At 37.1% G+C, this 23,026-nt stretch overlaps 1 protein-coding gene across 1 annotated transcript; it reads right to left on the bottom strand.

The window, feature by feature from the left end:
- Window positions 1–231: 231 nt before the first annotated feature.
- Window positions 232–11,600, bottom strand: LOC150076074 (protein deadpan-like). The gene is made up of 4 exons (XM_090387585.1): window positions 11,443–11,600; window positions 10,339–10,440; window positions 1,676–1,763; window positions 232–987 (listed from the first exon to the last, which is right to left on the bottom strand). Exons 1-4 carry the CDS (start codon window positions 11,500–11,502, stop codon window positions 266–268), a joined length of 972 nt encoding a protein of 323 aa, XP_090243711.1. The 5' UTR covers window positions 11,503–11,600; the 3' UTR covers window positions 232–265.
- Window positions 11,601–23,026: the final 11,426 nt, after the last annotated feature.

Here is a 23,026-nt window from a genome sequence, read left to right as displayed (position 1 = left end):
GCCAGTGGTGAATATTTCTAAAATATTCACCACTGGCCAATAACCTCACCTGACAATATCCATTACTAGCTGCTATAAAAAGTTTGCTTAGCAGGCAGACATGCACTAGATTCTGAGTAAAACTTTATTCGAGGGAAAGTTTAAAAAAAAAAATTAAAAAAAAAAAAAAATATATATATATATATATATTATACAGAATAGTACAAAAATACGCTTCAATTTTATCCCGTTTAAAGTATATGTACACTTAAGTTACAAACATTTGCTACCAAGGTCTCCACATAGGCTCACCCTGCCCTGGAGATTTAGGCGATGCTTCGTCGGCCTGTTCTTCCCTTCTTCGATCAGGTTCAACAACCATCTCACTGTCCAGCTGTCTTTCAAGACTACCTTCGCTATCGTCGCTGTGATACACACTCTGCTCACAAGACACTGTGCTGCACTCCGACACCGGGGAGGCGGTTCCACTTTCGCGTTCTGGCTCGTGTCGGTTGCTGGTGGCAAGGTCAAGAGGCCCGGAAGAATAACACTGTGGTGAAGTGTCCATGTAGGACCCAGGTAGGATGAACGCCAGCTGACCGTTGGGCAGTCTGCTGGCGATAACCGGCACACCCGCTATAGAACTCCTGTTGAGAACGGGAGTCGTAAGTGGTGATGAGGTTAAGGCCACCGCTTCCGTAGCTGACTGAGGGTTGCCTTCGATTCCCGTTGGATTGTGCACAGTTTCTGCTTTAACAGTAGGTGAAGAATGTCCGCAATTAGACAGTGCCACGCTCTCCGCTGGCACACCGGAAGTAATGTTAGCGACACACTTGTCCGTGAAGGAAGACAGACTGCTGGCCAGGTGGTTCATCAGACATCCCCGCAACACGGGGTCCATGCCTTCCGTCTTCATCACGAACCGAGATACTTCCTTGATACACTCCGCATAGCCAGCTCGGAACTTGCCTTCGGCTGATGGATTGCAAGGGGAAGGGGGTGGTGTATCTGAAAAATAAAGAAGATACATGAGAATTTGGGAGGGAAAAAAAAAAAGCAACACAAAAACCCCAACTTAATCTTATCTGTCAGTTCTATCATATTAACTCTTCCGTTTTTTGAAATAGTAGTTCTAGCTTCCATTTCTACTTTTATAATCCTTTTGATGCATGCAGTTCTGTCTACAAATGAGAAATTTGCAATAAAATCACAACCTAACGCCATATCTCTTTGCAAAAATTCCATGTTATTAATATTCTTTTCTGGTTAAAATAACAAGCCTAATGGATACCAGTGGCAGCACCGGTTAGGCCTACATTATTCAATCACGAGATGAGAGAGTAATCTTTGATCATCGTTATCCAAGATTCTCGGTTCTGAACTATCCTCGTTCAGATACATATCATCGATCGTGGGCCTTCCAAAAAAAAAAAAAACTGAGGATATGCTGTTTATTTTAGAAAATATCAAAATTCCATTTTAACTGATATAAATTGAAAAGCTCGGACTATAATTATGAGAGCGTCTTAATATTACAGCAACGGAGAAAATTAACTGTAGGATCATTATTCCCTGCCAAAGGTTTTTTAAATCGCACGGTAAATCTAAAAAGCTCCATTCTATTGACTATTAACATTTTCTTAGGTAAACGGATATACAAATACCAGAGAAATCTAATTGCTTAAATATTACTTACTGTCTGTTTGTTGACGATGGAGGTTCTGCAGATGTTTCACTGTCATTTCCAAAATGTCTGCTTTTTCTAACTTTGAATGTCTGGCATTCTGCAAAATAAAAATGCTTATTTTGGACAAGCAAATTAAATACTAAGATTATTAATCAAATATATTAATTACTCAATTCAATTTTATCACTAGGAGGCATAAGAGAAGGTTATTAAAGCTATCCAACTATTCGCAAATGCACAATCAACGGCTGAAAGGGAGGGATGAGATGGTTTTTTTTTTTTTTTTTTTTAATCTGATTTTTTGCGCCGATATTTGTCTGTAAAGAACCCACGAAGACTGTGAGGAAGGTGGGGGAGAACCTGTTGGCGCCAGTAATGCCCTTAACACACCTATGCTGTCAATCTGGTTGAATGCTGTCAAGATGGATGGAAGCAGTCCCCACCCAAGACTGGCGTCGCTCGGAGCACAAGTAATCACTGCACAAAAACATTTGAACATCCGACAAAGTGGAGTAACAGTAATTGAAGAAACCCTCATCCCTCCGGATCTTCTCCGTCTATTACTTAAGAAAAGAAAACAAAATTAGGGCAATTTGCAGATATATTTGAGACTTTAGCATTGCAGATCGATGAACTCGGGTCACCTCATTAGGAATTGCCCAGCCAACCTTGAGTCACCCGTCTGAGATCGCTAGTTTATTTGTTTATGTTATGGCTGCCTGTCTGCCTGACTTGTGGGAGGGTCGTGTTTCATTTGCTTGTATTTAGTTCAGCGGATGGAATGACCTTAGTTTGTTCTACAATTCGCCACACACCTCATTCGGAGAACAACTCAGAACAACTCTAGTCGGTCATATGCTAACAAGCTGAAGACGTCATTGATGAGATAAAAAAAATCCATTTGTCAGAAGTGACACTAGGCCGTATTATAAAGAACATTTGTCAAAGAAAATAAATCTATACGAGATCACGGTTATTACGGTGTTATTAATAATATAATTTATTAGAATACACAAAGCATCTTACTATGAATTTAAAGGTTTTAAATATTGCTAATTATTAAAATTTATTAATAGTTTTCGATTATTTTAACACATTATTGTTTTAATTCGTCACCATCCAAATATCTCTAAAGGAAGAGTTCTTGTGAATGAGTTGGCTGTGGAATTGATTGTGTTTTTAATTTAAAAAAAAAAATTAATAGCCTCTTAGTAAATTTGAGAGTTTTTGACATTTATAATGCTCAGCCACCATGTAATGACAGCAGTTACATAGTATTGGGTTTTCAAATGATAGGATGGTGTAAAATGGGAGTAACGGATTTTTTACCTAGAAAAAAGCACAGAAATTTATAGAATCAAAGCCTATACAGGGCCGTCTTTGTTCATAGGACTTCGGTACTCTTCATACTGAGATTTCCACAACGCTTATTCCAGCACTAACTTATCTTGCAATATGAAGTTTGCTGATGTTATTGATTTTTCTAACAGAAAAAGCCGGGAGAAAAATAATTTCTTAAAAATATATGTTTAAAATTAGTTTTTATAATTTTATGGTCGAAATAAATCGTTTAATTCTATATCAATTATGTATTTTCGAGTCCCTGTTTTTTCGTACGTGTCTAATGTACGGTCCTAGGCACAGTGTCTAATGCAAGAGACATACTGCCTGTGTAAGAGACCAAGGTAGACATGATAAGAACAAATTGACGAACCTCTTCGTTGACCATAAATATATTAGGAAGAAAGCAACACTATATGTAATGAAGGCCGCCGTACATAGCAGAGTGGTCAAACGCGAAGATATTTCAGTACACGCATTTGAGTTGACCATGGTTCAAGCCCACACAATTGCTAAACACGGCGATGTGCTTGTATTATCTCTAACTCCTCTGACCTATGTAGCCATCCTGGAGTATAAATAGAAAAATTATTTATGTAGAACTGTATACTGGAAATAGAATACGAGAGTAATCTGTAGTATTTATTTTAATAAAATAATTGTGCTAAAAAGTAGGTTTTTCTTAATAAACCTCAATAAGCAGAGAATCAGAGATGAGGATCCTCATTCCATTTCAGCGGAAACAGTTTGTATTTCTGTTAAGTGAATTCAGCGAAAATTAGATAATATGTTCCAATACATATTTAGCCATGCATAATGCTATCCGGATCCGAGAAGGTTGGAGCACCACTTGCGTTACAGCTTAGAGAGTGTCATCTTTCTAAGGTGTAACTGCAAGAGATATCCGAATAAATTTAGTGTTCAGTAATTATTAAAATGAAAAAAGCAAAAGAAACCGGTATTTTATTATTTCACAATAAACTTCAAGGATACAAATATTTTTTTCCTAAACATTACCACAGACTTACTCATGTAGTTTATTCGAATCCACTAAACACGGTTAAATCTACTCTTTCTATCGTGTAAAATTAAAAATGAAATTTATAGACTATGTATATAAGCAGTAATCGGAAGCTTCCGTTATATGATGAAGTTCACAGACATGCCCATGGGGGGGGGGAAATTGAAGGAAGGCAAACCCCCTAAGAACATTTTCTAAGACCGCCGTAGCCCAGTTGTCAGGTGCGCGGGTGCATAAGTACACGTGCCTTGAGTGACCGGGGGTTCAAGCCCGTGACTACCGAATACGGTGCTGTTTCTTGTATTCTATCTATCTTGTGAACTCCTCTGACCGTTTGGTCGTCCCGGAGTATAAACAGAAAATTAATTTTATTTTATTATATAAGTGCATTCTCACATGTTGACGATTGTAAAAGCTACTAATGTGGAATGTACGAGCCCCAACCCTCTAAACAAAATTTCAGTCTACTGATGATGTGTTAAATGTCCGACGCTAGGCATATCTTAATTTTTAGAATTCAAAGGAATTTTTGCGTTTTTTGACTTGCTTAAAATGTTCTTCACAGCATCGGGCATATATGGAACTTATTAGGTGTTTACAACTTTGTTTTCTGAAATGTGACGACTATTTTGTGTTTACTAAATGAAATTCTCCCGGAAATTTCACAGTGCAATTTCACAGTGACTACCTTTTATTATACCACTGTAACTTTGTATTACCGTGCTCAAACTTGTAATATACAAATACAATTACAAGTGGTCAGGCGCGAGGGTGCATAAGTACAAATGCTTTGAGTGACCAAGGTTCAAGCTTGTGTGACTGCTAAATACGGTGCTGTTTCTTGTACTCTCTCTCTCTCTCTCTCTCTCTCATTTGAACTCCTCTGAGTGGACGTCTAGAGTATAAACAGACCTGAAGTAGGGTATATGCAGTATAATGTCTGATTTTTAGGGAAAATAGCGTATGCCCATACCTTTTGATTAATTACCTTTGACTTTTTTTTTAATTTTTATTTTTTTACGATCACAGCGCTTGAGCATAAACAGAAAGCTCATTTATTACTTTGGTTATTCTTGTTTGTTTTTAGGGGCATCAGTGATCATATTGCTCCGGTGTGTATTATGTGTATAATTGTAAGTTGTGCAGGCTACTCCACCGAAGATCAATTACAGCTCCGACTGAAAAGACCTTTAAAATTCCTCATATAATCGATGGGACTCAAACCAGACCTCGATTACCTTTATGTGTTTTGGTTTTAATGATTGCAAAATTCACGCAATTAAAGCTTACGCTGATAACCGTATTATATATGCAGAAGTGTGTATTATATATGCAGAAGTGTGTGTTCGCGGACCGCATATCATTGTGTCAGCTGAAAACTCTGGAATAACTTTTCCCCGTGAATGTCTGACATTCTGAAAAATACAAATGCTGGACAAGCAAATTAAATACTAAGATGATTAATCGAATATATAAGGCCGCCGTAGCCGAGTGGTCAAGCGCGCGGGTACATAAGTGCATGTGCCTTGATCGACCGGGTTTTAAGCCGTGATTACTAAATACGGTGCTGTTTCTTGTATTCTGTCTATCTTGTGAACCCCTCTGACCGTTTGGTCGTCCCGGAGTATAAACAGAAAATTTATTTATTATTTATATTAATTCCTCAATTAATATATTTCATGTTTTTCAGCACGCACAGCATGCAAATCGTCTCGTGAACATACATTTGTAGACATAATACAGAACGAAGCAATATGCAGTATCTAAGTCACTGACGCCTCTAAAAACCAATAGAAAGTATATATTTAATAGCCAAATATGGTGGTCAAGAACAGTCATTTTAAGTTATCTGTTATTTTAATCTCGCCGTTTACTTATCCATGGTTCATTTATTTATGCTGTCTTAACCCCTGTACAGTATATGCATTAGAACAGCGTTTCCCAAACTGGGGTTCGCGGACCCCTGGGGGGTCCCACCAGATGGCGTAGGAATTACGTTAATCACATGCGGATTTTTATGAAAGTTCATATAACACAACCACCATCTTTGATGCCGTGTGCCGACGTCTGAGGTGCGGCATTCGGAGAAGTGAGCTATCAGCATGTCCCTACCCACTTTCCCCCGCTAGCTACATTCACAAACAAGTGACTCACCTCAAGTTCGAGTCATCGGATGACCTAAGATCGAAGGACGGAAATACGAAGGTCAAATGGAATTTGGGTGTAGGAATCAGGTTTTTGACCTTAAGATCCTGTAAGGCTACCAACAGTCTCACGGTCTGAGAAACAACAGAGAAATCGTGGCGGAGTTCAACATAGTGTCACCAGCATTTTCTGTTTTGAGCGACAGACAATAAACAATGTCTGTGTGAGGGGGAGGGAAGGGTACAGAAAACATTCATTAAAAAAGTTCAGTTTCTTTTAAAAGCCCGAGAGGATTGAAGGGCAGTAGCATATCCAAGTCCCAATGATGTTAATTTTTAATCATTAATAATACAAACAGCTCCTCTCTCTCATAAAATATTAATCTTCATTCGACTTCCTTAAGTGATTACAGATTCTGTGAAATAAAAATACTATCAGTAACCTGCAGATTGAATTTCGGTGGAAGTTCTCTTATCTTATTGACTTCCGGAGTACCATTTATCTTGCGGGTAGTCTGGAATAAAGGGTTAATGATTACTAATTCAGAATGTCGTCCGAAATGTCCCTCTTCTCCCCCCCCCCCCCCCCCGACTTTTTAATGGTCACGGCATCCAACATTTACTAAGAACCTTCTATTTAACTGTGACTGCTTCCGGCAACTTTAAACGCGCAATTACCCTAACAACCTTACTTTAAAGACTAAACGTGACATCCTTTAGGGCACGTCGGTAACTTTTCTAGAAAAAATAAATTACGCATAAAACATAAAAAGTGTGCATAGTTTTTTTATATACGTTGTTGCTATCTTGAGTAGTATTGCATTCACGCTATATTGACGGCACGCGATTCTTCCCCTCCCCTTCCAGTCCCCTCATTTCTTTTCCGGAATAAACTCCATCGCACGCGCAAGGCATGTGCCCATGACGTGTTCAGCGTATGTGATGCTTTATAGGTGACCAGCAGTGCCCTCTACTGTGATTAAAGTCTGGGAATGAAAAACAGCTCTAGAAATCAAGGAAAATCAGTGCTGTCATTGTTTATGAACACGAAAACGAGTCTTTTGACAGATGGTTTTCAATGGATTTGATGGGTTGCACAAATGAAGATAATTAGGCCAATGCTGAGTGTTTTCGTTTTCCCTCTCTCATGCGATGGATAATTAGCTAATTTTTGGGGACCTGTTATTTATCCACAGAGTGCGTAGACTATAAAAAAAAAACTCCGTGGGTAATTAGTATAATGTCCCTCCTAAATTTTAATTAGTTTTTTTTTTTTTAAATGGCGCCTAACAAAATCACCGGAAGTCAGTAAAGCAATCAGCAGGTGCCGAATTTGGCTTCATATTTCCTAGTCAGTATTCCTTAAGGGACAGATATATCAGTTGTAGCTCAATCATTCATTTTGTTAAGGAAGAAATCAAATATGCAAAATAACTTAAATAAAATATTGCTGCATCTTTTCAAAAAAGTTTTCTGAACCAGTTCTGCTCTTTGTTAACCAAGAAATGTACGACCACCTTGGATGCCAGCAGCTCGTCCAAGTAACAGTAGACATTAGGGGAGCACGCTCTTGGTTTCTATTGTAACGAAGGCCACATACCGCCCCGACGATGGCCTTCAGATGCCACAATGCACAGATCCCTGTCAACGGTCTGCAAATTATAGAATAGCGAAGGAAAACAGGGGCTTTCTTTCCAAGAGGAAGACCAATAGGGGAGAGGGGAAAAGGTGCCTTCTGGAGGATTAAGTCAGCAGGACTTGAGGAGCGAAGCAATTATTTTGGGACTGGAAGAAATAGTGAGTAACCAAATTTACAAGATGACCCTGAGATTTTATTTTATGTGCTAAGGGATTTGAACATTTTTGAGGGGGACTTTCAGTAATAAAGTCTCTAAGCAGTAAATTATTAAAATACACACCTTTATTTACTACAAAAAGTAAACTTACGGATCAGATTTAAAGACGATTTTTTTTTCTTTTTTCTTTTTTATTTTGGCTGTTAGATTACCAGAAGACAATCACTGAAAAGCGCGATTCTTTTGAAATCAGGATTTTATTGTTTCAAATGCATTGCCCATTCAGAGAACTCCATTAGAAAAGAAAAGAGAGAAAAAAAAAAGACAAATTATTATTATTATTTTTTTTTTTCTGTTTATACTCCGGGACGATCAAAGGAGTTCACAAGATAGACAGAATACAAGAAACAGTACCGTATTCAGCAGTCACGAGCTTGAACCCCGGTTACTCAAGGCACGTGTATTTATGCACCGGGCGCCTGACCACTAGGCTACGGCGGCCTATGCATTTCTTCTTATTCAGAGAGGAACGGTAACATTCAGAGAGTAAGTTCCAAAGTTAACTTTACTAATATTTGAATTTATTTTTGAACATGCTCGCTTCGAAGTGTCATTCGAAACTACAGGGCGTCTCATAAGTCTCTAACTATAAGATTTGTTCACTGAATAAAGACGGGTGTGTATAAGCCATAGTCAGCAACAGGTTGAAAATGCTGTGTATTCAACATCCATCACTTAGCCCAGTACCCATTATCCATTCTGTGTGTGCAAGCTACTGGTAAAATTCCAGAAGACGCGCTGGTAGTGGATTAAGAATGCAGTGGTCCTTCGCGAAACGTTTCTGTTGCCGCAACAATGACAGTAGTGCTTGGAAGGTAGGCGCCTCCGTAGCCAGGTAGGCAGGAGCAGCAGTGCGTAGCACACGCTTCTTGATTAGACCGGGGTTCGAGCCCGTGACCACCAAATACGGAGGATGCGGAAAGGTGAGGGAATGACCACCGCATATCCCCGGAGCAATATGGCCTTAGTTGCTAATGCTCCTAAAAACCAAATATGAACAACAACAGTTCTTGTTTATCAAAGCTGGAATGTCACAATCCAGTCTTCATCGCACCTTGAAAAGAAACCTGTGACATCCTTGCAAACTGCAAATTATTCAGGTACTGAATAAAGGATGATCCTGATTGATGAATGGAATGGGCACTGTGCTTAGAGCAAGAAAATCCTGATTTCAGAACAATCGTGGTTTTCAGTGATGAGACTAATTTTTCCATGTCAGATAAGGTTAATCAGCAAACACACGTTACTGGTCCAAAAGTTACCCTAACTGAATTGTACTTTTTAGTAACCCTAACGTGCTGGTATGGTGTGGTATCCGGAAGGAATGGTGGCCCGTTCTTCCAAAACAGTGAATGACGAGAGAGAAAAAGGGAGAGAGGGGTATATCGCGATTTGTTACAGAACGATGCTTTTCGGAACATCTCAACAAGCACAGAGAATATCCAGAATGATCCCAGAAAGATGAGTACCTGCTCATATGATAGCCGTTTAGTCAGACAGTACCCTGACCTTATAACTTCTAAACTTTTACCTTGGGGCAATTTCAAAGCCTGCTGCGAATTAATGCAATGTCGACCGCTTTAAAAGACGAATTGATAGCGCATGCAGCGAGATCGAAATTCAAACAATTCATGCTATTCTCCTGTATTGGAACGTTTGCATGTTATGTTCGTGACCTGGGCACATATTGAACATACTTTGCAAAGTTCTATATGGTTCCCAACTTATGGGATATCCTGAACGATAAAATACCAGACTGCTTGATCGTAGTGAGCGTACCAGCGCTCAAGAATTGCTTATGCGGCGGTACTGGATTATAAACAGAAACTTTATTTATTTTTCATTTAAATATGCTCTTATAAATTAAATTTTATGAAGTTATGTCATAATTCTGTGAAATACGGATATCTATAAACGGGGACCGCAAAAGATGCCCATGTCGTGATGTAAAAGACAAAAGTCTAGGGATGCTGTGTTGTACTGTTATTAAGGGTTTTTTTTTTTCTCTCCCAACTATGCACAACTGTTGCGTTTATCATCCGTAAGAACAAAGTACATTCACTAGCCATCAGAGATAATAATTTACCACTGAGTCACAAGAGTTGACTACTTGGGAGCAAGCGGAATTATCTACTCTTACGGCCTACTAATTGGGGGAAGACGAAAGTCTTGCTTTCACTTGGAACTTGTTCTAAACATATGTTTCAAACTGTATTTCTCCCCTCCCGTTAAAAATCAAATCGATATATTTTGTAATAATTAGTTAGATAAATCACCCGTAAGAATCCTTCCAAGTGGAAGACCACCTACCTGAGTATCCTTCTTTACTGCATCTAAGATTAAAGACTTAAGTTCTGATAGACTTTGGTTAATCCTTGCACGGCGGCGCTTTTCCATTAGAGGTTTGGACGCCTGGAAGAAATAGATGACGGTAACTGAAATTATATTAAATCATACTTCAAATTTGACGTTAATCTAAAATTATCAAGCATTTGAAAGAAAATTAAAGAGAAAAAATGGGTGGTAGTGGCCAGTAGTAGCGAAATCGACTTTCGTTAACACAATTAGACCGGGGGTAGGGTTGTTTTCGGCTAATATTTCAACGTACGAACAACGGAAAGTTATTACCAAGGTTTCAAAATTATATTTAAAACCAAGATGAATTTAGAGGATCTAATAATAATGGTCACGCTCTCTTCCCCTGGAAATTTATAAGATTCTGATCGCCGTGGAAAGTCTAGATTTAAAGCGAAACAGAGAAAGAAAAATCTAGAAAATTGAAAATTCAAAGAATACATTTTCAAATACATACAATGAAAAATGGAATAGAATACATTTAATTCAGAATAAAATTGGTATAAGGTTTTAGGAAAACGTTTTGTTTTCTTTGAACTCTACGTAACTTTTATCCAGAATTTTCCAGACAAGTTCACAGTAAACCGCCATTTTATAAAGTTCCTAAACAAGAATCTCCTCTATGAAGTCAGCACATGGTGAATGGGGGCGGATCTAAAACTGAAACCAAGGCTTAATGTTGAAAACTAAATAGCCCAAATCCCAAATATATATTTTGGCCCCTCTCCTGTTAAGCTGGCAATAAGCAAGAAAACAACCTCAGGGGGAATCTCTTCTGATTAAAAAATAAATAAAAAATAATAGTAATAAATATTGCTAACTGTAATGAAGTTTGTTTTTTTTTCTATAAAATAATAAAAGATTCACTGCAGATATAGATATTGAATTCTTTGCGTGACAATACCTAATTAAGTTAAAGGATGATCAATAACATATTTTGGCTTATTAGCGTTACTTTTTTTTTTTTAACTTAAAGGGGAAAGGCCAGTGAACTTTATCTCGGTAATGCAAACGCGCGAAATTAGAATTACTATTGCAGCTCTACGAACATCTACTCACCCTCCTGTTTTCGTTAGTCCGTGATGTTAAACCTAGTGGCTTCTCTGTAGGCATCGTCATGGCTGGGTCACTACCTGGCCGTATACTCCACTGGCGACCTGCCTCTAGGGTTACAGAAGCGTTCTTGGCTCGCGACTTGAAGCGTCACCCTGCACTCTAGGAATTTATCACTAGAAATGAAAGCCTGCACGTGTCTCCCCAACCTTTAGTTCAGCCGCTGTTGTGAGCAGCGGTACCTGTTCTCTGAGCGTCCAATCGCAACTTAGTAAATTCAGAGTCGGAATACGGGCGTGACCTAGCGTTCGATGAGAAGAGTCATCCGATTGGCTGCGGCATTCAGGTTCCTTTGGTATCGCTAGTGATTGAGGAGACTCGCCTCATGGTCTTCCACGTGCCGCTCGCTGTGATTATTACCTCAGGAACGTAGGGCAGTGTGGGAAAACCCCGCCTACAGCCGCATTTTGCTGCGTTCCACTCGTATCCCCTCTCCTCCCCCCCTCCCAGTGGCAGCGAATTCATTGACTGTCGAGTAGACTGTAAGGTGTCTAAACAAGTGGTTCGCATACAGATGATTCCTACCATTTTAACAACATCCTGCAATCCACAGGTTCTTAAGCTTTTTTATTCGCCACCCCTTTTCATAAGACGAAATTATTAGTCACCCCAGATTCTTTTTCGCGACCCACAGTTTAAGAACCGCTGATGTATAATAATTTCAATAGATCTATAGTAAATATTTAATTTAATCAAGTTTATCAACGTTTGCTGCGACCCACAGTTTAAGAACCCCCTGCAATGTAACCCCCAATTCTCCTATCTACAGATATATTTTAACTCCCTCCTTTGTATTTCCTAGGGAAAAAAAGATTAATAATGATTTAGGTTTTACTTTTCGGTTCCAGCTACTAACAATTGCTACTGGAAGTTTGAATTTTTGATTCGAAAATTATGAATAATCTGACAAGACACCTTGATTATAAAGGACTGAAAATCTGACATACAAAAAACGGGACTCATGAGTCCCGTTTTTTGTATGTCAGAAAGAAATTTTGTATGTCAACAAAGAGAATACATATATAGGCTTGAAGATTTTAAAAACTAAACCCAATTATCTCCTCAGACTTTAAAATTATTTGGAGAGTCATGTTAACCTCCATTCTTTTGGTATTTTGCTCCCACTTTGCTTGAAAACCATTATACACGCTCTGAGTGACGGTGGTTCAAAGATCGCGTGACTACTAAACACGATAGTGTTCTTATTCTATCTTGTGAACTCCTCTGGCCTTACATCCCGCAGCCTAAACAGAAAATTTATTTTTATTTTATGTTCACTCAGAGTAACTCATGGTGCTTTCCAAAGTAATTTTTTCCCCACAGTTTATCTATTAAAAAATCGAGAAATCTCTATTTGAATTTTGTGAAAAGTGATCCTCCCTCAAATTTGCAGCGTCCTGTATATGATTTTACGTGACTACCAATGGGTTAAATTGAGACGTGAGCCGGAAGTATGTTATACTGTATATGTTATTTTGAGTCCACTTGATCGCTAAATGCAGTAATCTTTTCATATTCTCTATCTTGTGAACTCGTCTGATCATATGTGACCGTACAGGGCTATAAACAGAAAATATATTTTATTTATCTGTGACGTGATTTCGAAATCTTCTGGAACTAACCTTCCCCCATAGATCCCTCAAACCCTTCTTTAAGCTTCTTCCTATACAGTAATGTGTTGAAGTATGCTGCTTTTTACTGTTGACTCAATTTCCGCAGATATAATTCCTATACGTTGTTCACTCTAACTTAAATCCTGATATAAAAAAAGACGTCATCGAGTAAAGCTCTCATTGGTCAGTTGCTAAACAATACAGTGATATTTTTGCAGCTGACCAGTGAGAGCTTACTCGATGACGTATGTTTGTTTATCTTACGATTAAAGTTAAGCTATATACGCACTTGAGAATCCTATCTTACCACTACGTTAAACATGTTACATTATATCGATCAGGAGTGAAGCGTATCATTATGTCGGGCATTTGAAAGGATGGATTGCGCACTTGTGATCCATCAATTGTTCGTAAGTCGTCAGAATATGTTGTCCTGCATCTTCTGTACAGTTCAATAAAGTGAAAGCTATTTCATTGCTCCATTCCACTCCACATTTTAATTATTTAAGTGCAGTATAAAATATATTAAGAGAACTATCCATAATTTCTCTTCAAAGAGTAGTGTTCCACTAAAAACTGGCAGCAACAGTCGTCCACACTAGCGCATATGGTGTTTTTTAACATCCTTTTGATATTTCATTAAAAAATCGACAGGAATGCGGATTGATCGTGCCTCGAACCGAACAGGAGCGAATGAACAGTAACACCGTCTCCACTTGAGCATTTGATGTACATTTTATGTAAAAGTTACACCAGAATTCTGAAGTGTAAGCCCCACTTTAGAATGAACAAAGTATAACTGTGCTACTGATATTTTTGTCAAATTGTACTGTACAGCAACGTTTCTCAAACTGCAGTTCCCTGACTCCTGGGAGCCTTTAGAGATACACCATAGGAGTCCATCACTAAAGTCCGAAATTTCTTATATTTCAAAAGCTGGAAGAATTTAAAGCATAGAAACAATTTTTTTTTTTAAGCTTGGGGGTACATGGAAATTTTTCAAGCTGGGAGGGGAGACGATCCTTGTATAACTCACTAAAGTTTAAGAAGCACTGCTATACACTATTTAAAATCATATACTTCCAGTTCTCCGTTTTCTAGTTAGCATCCAGTGCCATCTATCGTACAATAATAAAATTACATATATTTATTTATTTAATGTATTGTCTCCTGATTATTCTTATTTACGCCATTTGCGAGTGAAATTTAGTGTCAACTGAATGTGAATGTGAATGGCCTTCGGGATAATGCGTAACATTTCTAATTTTTTATGGTCACTTTTTTAAACAATGACAGTGAAAACCATTTAAAATTTTCAACTTAACTTCTAAGAGCCAAATGAGTTTTCGGGTCCCGTTCACGACCTTGAACAAGCGAACTGTGTCTACATATTAAATGTAGATCATTTGAAAAGTACCGGATTGTGGAAGTGCAGATTCCGAGTTGTAGTACAGCTGTTCCATTTACGGTCTCATTTATCTAGCACAAGGAAAGTGCAGTGTTTGTTCCACACGCGCATTGCATTAACATAAAGCTTAACAATATTTATCCTGGTTCCAAATCGCATTTCAAAATGCTACTAAACACTCCACCGTTGCTATAATTAAATTTCTAGATAGTAGACGACACCTACCGAAAAATGTTTCCTAGAAGGCGAAGAGATGAAAGGTTGAGAGAAAGAAAAAAATTGCTACTAAATCTCATCCATCATTTATCAACAAAGGACCCCCTCTCAAACAACCAAAGCACTGAATTATTGTACAAGGAAACTCACTTGATCTCAGCAGTGTCGCCCTAGTTGCGCACCGTAGTTATTTTGAGCCATGATGCATTGGAATCATTTAACAATAGCCATTGTTAGCAGATGGCGCATGTAACAAGGGAAAAAACAGGTTGCAAGTGCGAAGCAGGTCTTTTGAACATTCAGTATGAGGTGGAAACATAACCATTACAAGGGTTGCTGTCTTCTTTATTTTATTTAGTCTTTAAAACATTTATTATTTATTCTTTAAAGGAATTGAAAGCTTTAAATGAAAAATTTATTTATAAAATTTTTGAAATATTTTTCATACTTATTCAGTAATTTTAATTTGAAATACTTTCAATTTAATCTTAGTAATTAAAGAGTCTTAAAAACTCCGAAGGTATTCCCTTAAGGTAGTATTTTTTCAACTTCTGGGAATACATTGTCACAAGAAGTTGACAAACACATACAAGTGACTCTTATTAAGGTATTTAAAAATGGAGAAATTTCCAAATTATGAAAACTTTTATACTTTTTAACTTTTTACTTTTTTTAAACTTTTATATAAAAGTGGTCGGTTAGGTTAATTAATGACTCATCTCTTAACAGTCTCTCCACTCTCTGTCTCATAGCCATTCTGTTTCTGCTGCATGCCTTTTTTGTAGATACTTCCATGGGCACTGTTCTTCTGAATTGGCTTATATGATTCCTTCTCTTTCTTTCTCTCTCTCTGCTCAAGCAGTCCGAACACGTGTCGCAACCAGTTAACATCCATTTACTGTCCAGCTTCAAACTCACAGAATTAACTTTCTTCTTCCTGGTTTATTCCTTCAACTTCCGTTCTCTGGAACAACCTCATACGTATTTCCTAAAAATTACAATCTACAGAAGTTCAAGTTTAATGTCAAGAAATATCTTCTTTCAACTTCACAACCTTCAACCCATGCACGGTACTAAGTACTATAGGTTCTAATACCCCTCGTGTTTGGCGTTCCCATAATAAAAAAAAAAAAAAAAAAAGCATCTCGACAGTCATGGAGGACCAGTGATTATTTTCTTTATTACTAATTTAAAAAAAAAAATTATTTTACAAGGTTTTACACGATATGAGAATTGTTTATTATTTAAATCAATTATTATAAAAGCCTCTCTCCTTTGCATTTTATAAATTTACTATCTTATAGATAATTTAATAATTATTATTTTTATAATTAAAGTTCTACACATAAAATATAAAAAGCTTAGAGCAGAAGTCAAAAAACTAACCAGAAGAACCAGACGAGATGGCTGGGATAAATTTGTTAAATCTTTAGAACGTGATATCACGGGCCCATAGAGAAGAGGTTTTAAAATTTTTAAGAAATTACAACTAGATACAAAGGATCAAATAAAAACCAACTCCATCTCCCAAGCAGAATGGAAGCAACACTATTCCAAACTATGGTATAACCCAGGCACTAGGGAATTGGAAGATGAATCTGTGATAACCAAAGATGAAGAAAATATAACAATGGAAGAAGTAGAGTTAATATTACAAAAATCAAAAAACCGAAAAAGCCCAGGCATAGGCAATTTGAATGTAGAACTATTTAAATATGGGGGGCACCTTACTAAAAAACGCACTACTAAAATTATTTAACATCATATGGCATAAGCAACAGATACCCAAAGATTGGGAAACAGGAATAGTAATCAATTTACACAAAAAAAGGCTCCAGAAATAAACCTAACAACTACAGAGGGATAACACTGCTGTCAACTGTTGCAAAGCTATACTCTAATATGCTAAAGAATAAACTTAATAAATACAGTGAACAATTCTTAGAAGAAGAACAATGTGGGTTCAGAAAAGGGAGAAGCACAATAGATGCCATTTTCTCACTACAATAAATTTTGGAGAAAAGAAGAGAATTCAATCAACCAACATTTCTGCTGTTTATTGATTATGAAAAAAGCATATGACAATGTAAACCGGGGAAAACTTTGGCAGATTCTACGTGAAGAAAATATCCCAACCCAACTCCAGAAAGCGATCCAAAGCCTATATAAAAACTCAAAAGTCTGTATAAAATATTCTTAGGGCCAACTATCAGACCCAATTAACACCAATAAAGGAGTCAAACAAGGATGTGGACTATCACCAAATTTATTTAATATCTACATCAATGAAATTCTTAAAGAATGGAAACAAACAATTAACAACGGAATACAGTTGAACAACGGGAATAAAATCACAACTATATTATATGCTGATGATCAAGTTATAATTGCAAAATCCGAAGATGAACTACAGATAGCAGCAAATGAACTTAATAAAATAGGTAAAGCGCACGAGATGAAAATCTCCACCTCAAAAACAAAATCAATGGGATTATGTGGAAAAAACATACAAAAAAGTCAAAATTGTTATTGATGATAAAATAATAGAACAAACATCTGACTTCACCTATCTGGGAAATTTAATATGAAATGAAGGGGAAAACATCCACACTAAACTACACAAATATAATAAAATGAATGGAACGATTAAACGGAAAACAAATGACAACTGAAACAAAATTACGACTGCACAACATCACTTCAAAATCAGCCCTCTTCTATAGCTGTGAGACTTGGGTCATAAATAAGAAAGATGCACACAAACTAGAAGCGGCACAAATTAGATTTTTAAGACCATTATTAGGCTTTACAAGACTAGACCACCAAAGAAATTTAGATATCCGCGAAAAATTAAAAGTAGATAACATAGTAAATGACATAAAACGGTATCAGGAAAAATGGATCAGCCACATAGAAAGAATGAACCCAGACCGGATCCCAAAATTAGCCTTTAACTACAGACCTACAGGCAAGAGAGATGTTGGTCGACCAAGACAACGATAGCGAGATCAAGACCACCTCCAAGAGCTACAACGGAACGGGTCTTAAAAGACCTAAGCCGGACCAACTTCATGATAATGATGATGGTCTTCAAAGACCTTAGGTCTTATAATGGTCTTAGGTCTTAAAAGACCTAAGCCGGACCATGTTCATGATGATGATGATGATAATTAAAGTTAATATTGTAATTAATTCAAAAATATTAATCAATTACTGTATTATATATTTAAAAGGCGTATTTCTTATATTTGGGCATAGGTATCAAAATTTCTAGTTACGCTTCTGTGTATATGGTGGGAGTGAAAGAAACGAAAAGGAAAAACAAAGTTTGAAACATTATTTGGACAATTATGTCCATAATAATACTATTTAATTAACAAATGAATGAGAGGAATTACCTCAATAATGAGCCTTGTTGCTCTGACATTTATTAATAATAATACTATGTAACAAAAAGTTTGTTTATATTTAACTGCTTCTTATATATATTTTGCGTGTTGAATTTAACGGTGTCATTTGTTTTTTCTGTAGTGTCAATATTTTGGCCGAAATTGAAGGTTTTATATTTCTGACATAAAATATTCATGTATTACATAAGTGCACACCAATACAGTACTGTGATAGACTATATGAGAGCCTATAATATTCGTAACATAGATTTATTATTATTATTTTATTATTTTTTTTTTTTCATTTTGCTACCGGTACCAAACAAAGGTGTAAGTTATCTCCAAACTCTTTCTGCAATGTTTGTGAATATTGTATAGGTGCTAGGCAGCTGAAGCATGATATCGTTGTTGTCACAAAGTTTTATACTACATCATTATCATCAGCCATTTTCAATCCACTGCAGGATGAAGGCCTCTCCAGCAACTTTCCAGTTCCTTCTGTTTTGTGTAATGGCCATCCATTTACTACCCACAAACTCATGAATTTCATCTGTCCATCTCCGTTGTTGTCTTCCATGTTTTCTCTTAGTTCCTCTTGGGTACCATTCTGTTATTTTCTTAGTCCATCTGTCATCATGTCTTCGAGCTATGTGTCCTGCCCTTAGTTTTGATAAGAATGTCCTTTACTTGAGTTTGCTGCCTAATCTCTTCTTATCTAACAGTCTGATTCCCAATATAATTCGTTCCATTCTTCGTTGTGTAGTTCTCAGCTTCTCTTCCATTCTTTTGGTGAGTGCCCAAATTTCACTTCCATAAGTCATGGTAGGGAGTATACATTGATTCATTATTTTACGTTTCAGACAAATTGGGATATTGCTCCTCAGTATGTGACTATATTTCTTGAATGCTATCCATCCAAAATTTATTCTTCTCTTGACTTCCAGCCATTTATCATTATTACAGCTAATGACTTGTCCCAGATAAGTATATGACTCCACCTTTTCAATTACTGCTCCTTCAATCATTATATCCCTTTCTGTGGCATACTTGTTCATCGTTACTTTTGTTTTAGTCATATTCATCTTTAGTCCAAAATCTTTACTAACTCTGCATTACTGATTAAGATTTTCCTCTAATTCTTTGGGATCGTAGCTTATGACCACAATGTCATCTGCAAATCGTAAATGGTTTTGGTCTTTATGAAGAAATTTGGTATTGGTCACAATCCAGAAGAATGGCGAGAGCTGTGTTGCTTCATGATATAAATATACATCCGTTGGAATTCCTATTGCGCACTCTTTCATATTAAAGACTACGGAAATGTGAAGCACTTGTCAGAGAAGATCAAGTATCAGCAGTATGCATATAGATTCCAAGATGCCAAGGTTCCTGCTGTGTTTGCAAAAGTGGTTTCACTAAGTTTCCTTGCTGTCTCTACCTCTGGGAAGTAGAGCAGCATTTCAGGAGAAGGAAATCGTCCGTCAAAATTGAGTTGTAGCTGGAACATACAATCTAAGTAAAAAAAATCTAGGGTTCTAGATTTTTTTTACTAAATCTAGTAAAAAAAATCTAGTAAAAAAAAAAATCCTCAGTTCCAAGAAATATTCTTTCTTCCACCACTCTATATCAAGCTGGGATCGGTCAAACAATTTGTTAAAGCACTGGATCCTCAAGGTCACACCTTCAAGCAAATACAATCCATGTTTCCAAAATGCAAAATTGAAAGGTGGCATATTTATTTTTCCACAGGTTAATCAGACGTTGGGTGAATGGTGTTTTTGGAAACATTTAAGGGGGAAAAAAATCTAGCTGACAAGTCGATTGAAAATTACGGAAAAAGTAGATGCAGAATATCAGTCAAGCTCCATTACTTGCAATCTCACTTCGATTTATTTTTTTCGCGTCAAATCTGGGCGACGTAGCAAAAAGTATGGGGAGAGGTTAATGGAGAAGAGATACCAAGAAAGATGGGATGAAGCTTTGATGTCCGACTGTACCAGGTTCTTTGTTCGCGGTGATCACACTGAACACACACAAAAAAAAGACAAGACAGTTTTAATGATTTGTTTTTTTTATTAACCCTAGAAGGGTTTCTACTTTTAATTTCTGAGCTTGTTTACTTGTAGCAAAGATTAATACTCTATTCTATAGAGAATTAAAACATTGTTAATAAATATGATATAGTATTATTGCTATATTTACTCTTCTTTCATTTCTGGGCAAATCACTGATGCGATGCAAAAACTAAGGTCATAATTGGAATCGGCTACCCAAATTCATAAAGAAATACCAAGAAATGAAGATAAACAGAACCTTTTTTGAAAATTTATTAAGTAGTGTAATCAGATTACAATCCTACACATCAAGAATAAGGATTGTCTATGCTCGCCGTTATTCATGGCTCATAGCGAAATATTCTTCATTTTCTCTTAAAATATTCTGAGCAGTGTCATCATGAACTGAATTTCAAAAGAACTCACAGAAAGTTTCCGTCATTGTTAGGCTTAGTTCTACTTTACCTTTAAGTACGTGCTAAAAACTGTTCCCTGAGGTCATCATGTCAAAGCTTTTCGGAAGTCAAGGGTATGGTAATGGAATTGCTTTCGAATGACCTGAAAGGGCATTACTCAAAATTCTCTGACTGTTCTGAGATAATGTGCTACATTACCATCTTGCTGCATTAGTGTTGTCTTCAAATCTCTTTCAAGTTCCGAAAAGGGAACGGTTTGGGGCATCTGAAGATAATTTACTGCGCCATTAAAAACATTACACTCTAATTTAATATTCTCTGTGATGTGCTGGGCCCCACTGTAGGGTTTGCTGTATTGATAATTAGTATGCAAAGGATCTTTTTTAAAAATAAAATGAAACACAATATTTTGTTTTGATAATTTGGTTTTCGAATAGTATTCGAAAATCTAATCGAAACGTTTTAAGTTTTGTACAGTAGAGTGGAAAATTTAATCTTCATCAGATTAGAATGCAGCAGAAGCTTCGAAATATCGCAGTGTGTACAAAGTGGGGAATTGCCCAGTAGAAGTAAAATACTTCCGGAAGCGACACGTTTGCTTTCTTGAGTTGTTCTCACTACTCTTTCCCCTTCCTCTTGTCTCCTTAGCCAACGCGACGTTTCTGGAGTCTGTGCGATCTCACTCACGCTCCAGTGACGCTAAAATATGAACCGACCGCGAGTACTTTCTCAGGTATTTGCCAAATATAGACCTCGGATGGCGTGTCCGAAGGATTATTTCTTTCTTTTGTGAGCAGCCAGTTTGCCCGTTGAATATACGACAATTTGATAAGCACACCACCTCTTTCGTCGCTCGTGCGCAAACAAGGAACGTTTTGTTCGCTGCCTTCCCTCGAACCGAGGTTCGGCGTTACCCTTTCACCTTACGTTTGTGACACATCGCAAATCTCAAGGAGGGACGATGAAGGAAAGGAGTCAGGTGAATGGTTTTCATGTTGCCCGAAGTCTGGGTCGATAATTGCGTTTTTGTGGAAGGGTATTAATAAAACATGAAGGAGAAAAACGAGCCCCTGCTATAATCCTGAAGATTTTGCTTACTGAAAGTGAAAGGGTTCGAAGAAAAAAAAATAATAATAAATAAAAGAAGCGTTACCATCGCCAAGTTCACAGTAGAATACTTTGTCCTAGAATTGTTAGCACAGGGAGAGGAAAGTCCTCGTGCTTCGTATAACAACAAACAGTGCCTCGGATTGGAGACCTGGTGTCCACTCCGTTGATAAAGTCAAGACCGACGGTGTCAGATATCATGAGAAGGTGAAAGGGTGGATGGAGAATAAACAAGATACACTTCCGGCTTCCTAAGTAGTGGCTATCGGGGACCTACTTTCTCCTTCTTGGGTCTTTATTAGCAGGTGGAGAGAACAAATAGAGGGTGAGTGTAGCTACTTCGGAATTGTGTACAAGTAGGCTTACTGTAGTAGTGGCGCCATACTTCGATGATGCTGAAAGTAGAAACAGGCTTGTTGAGACTTGCTCTCATCGGTGGTGATAAGAAATTGTATTAAGTTTTCGCTGAGAGAAAGATGAAAGAAAACCGGTCTTTCTCAGTGCTGTTCTTATTGGAAAGTTCACTGAACGCAGTTTTGGTCAGCCACAAGTAAACACATGAAGTGAAATCCTCGTTTACTCACTTCCTTGTTAATAAGTAATTTCTTTGCTTTTTTTACTATAATCACGTTAATTTAGTGACTCGTCAACTGGACAGCACACCTTGTCCTGTCCAGTTGACAGCAATTACGCCTATTCTTATAGGCGTAATTGCTGTCAGGGTTGGATTAAACTTTTAACCGATTTCAAGATTTAATAAAAATAAATTCATAGGGATTTTAAATTTTATTATATGAGATCCATGAAAGTACAAGGCCGGTTGCAACGCCGGCTCTACGATACATAAAAACCTCTGGTAAGGCAATAAATAAGTGACGTAACGTATATAAAAGTTTAGTTAACATGACATGTGGATAAACTATTTAATAAGCCAATACCTTTTGTAAGCCTCTTTAACTATGCAGTCCATGTGAGCAGAAAGGGAACAGTTCTTTTTTAAAATAATATCCAAGTCACGAATCTTCATTTTTCTTGTAATAGGTTGGGAATCAGTTGTGTATGTAAAGGAAGGAACTATTTTTGAGGTTCTTTCTAACTTACTATTTTGCACTTTTCTATATTTAGAAATCCGTTATTACAGTTAGTATCCAGAAATGAAATATATTTAATAGATTATAAGTTTATAATAATCATCTAGTTTTTTGCCAGATGCAAAAAAACCAAATGTCATATTAACATATCAGTCTGAGAACGAAGGTCAGGATTTTGAAAAGTAATGGGTCTTGTAGAAAACTCGAAAGAAAGGTTATAGCATGTGATTATACGT

The sequence above is a fragment of the Mastigoproctus giganteus genome, chromosome 13, assembly GCF_048544385.1.
Source record: "Mastigoproctus giganteus isolate SK-2022 chromosome 13, ASM4854438v1, whole genome shotgun sequence".
Lineage (NCBI taxonomy): Eukaryota > Metazoa > Arthropoda > Arachnida > Uropygi > Thelyphonidae > Mastigoproctus > Mastigoproctus giganteus.
The sequence above is the reverse complement of the archived record's forward strand: the minus strand, read 5'-3'. Positions and strand labels throughout refer to the sequence as shown.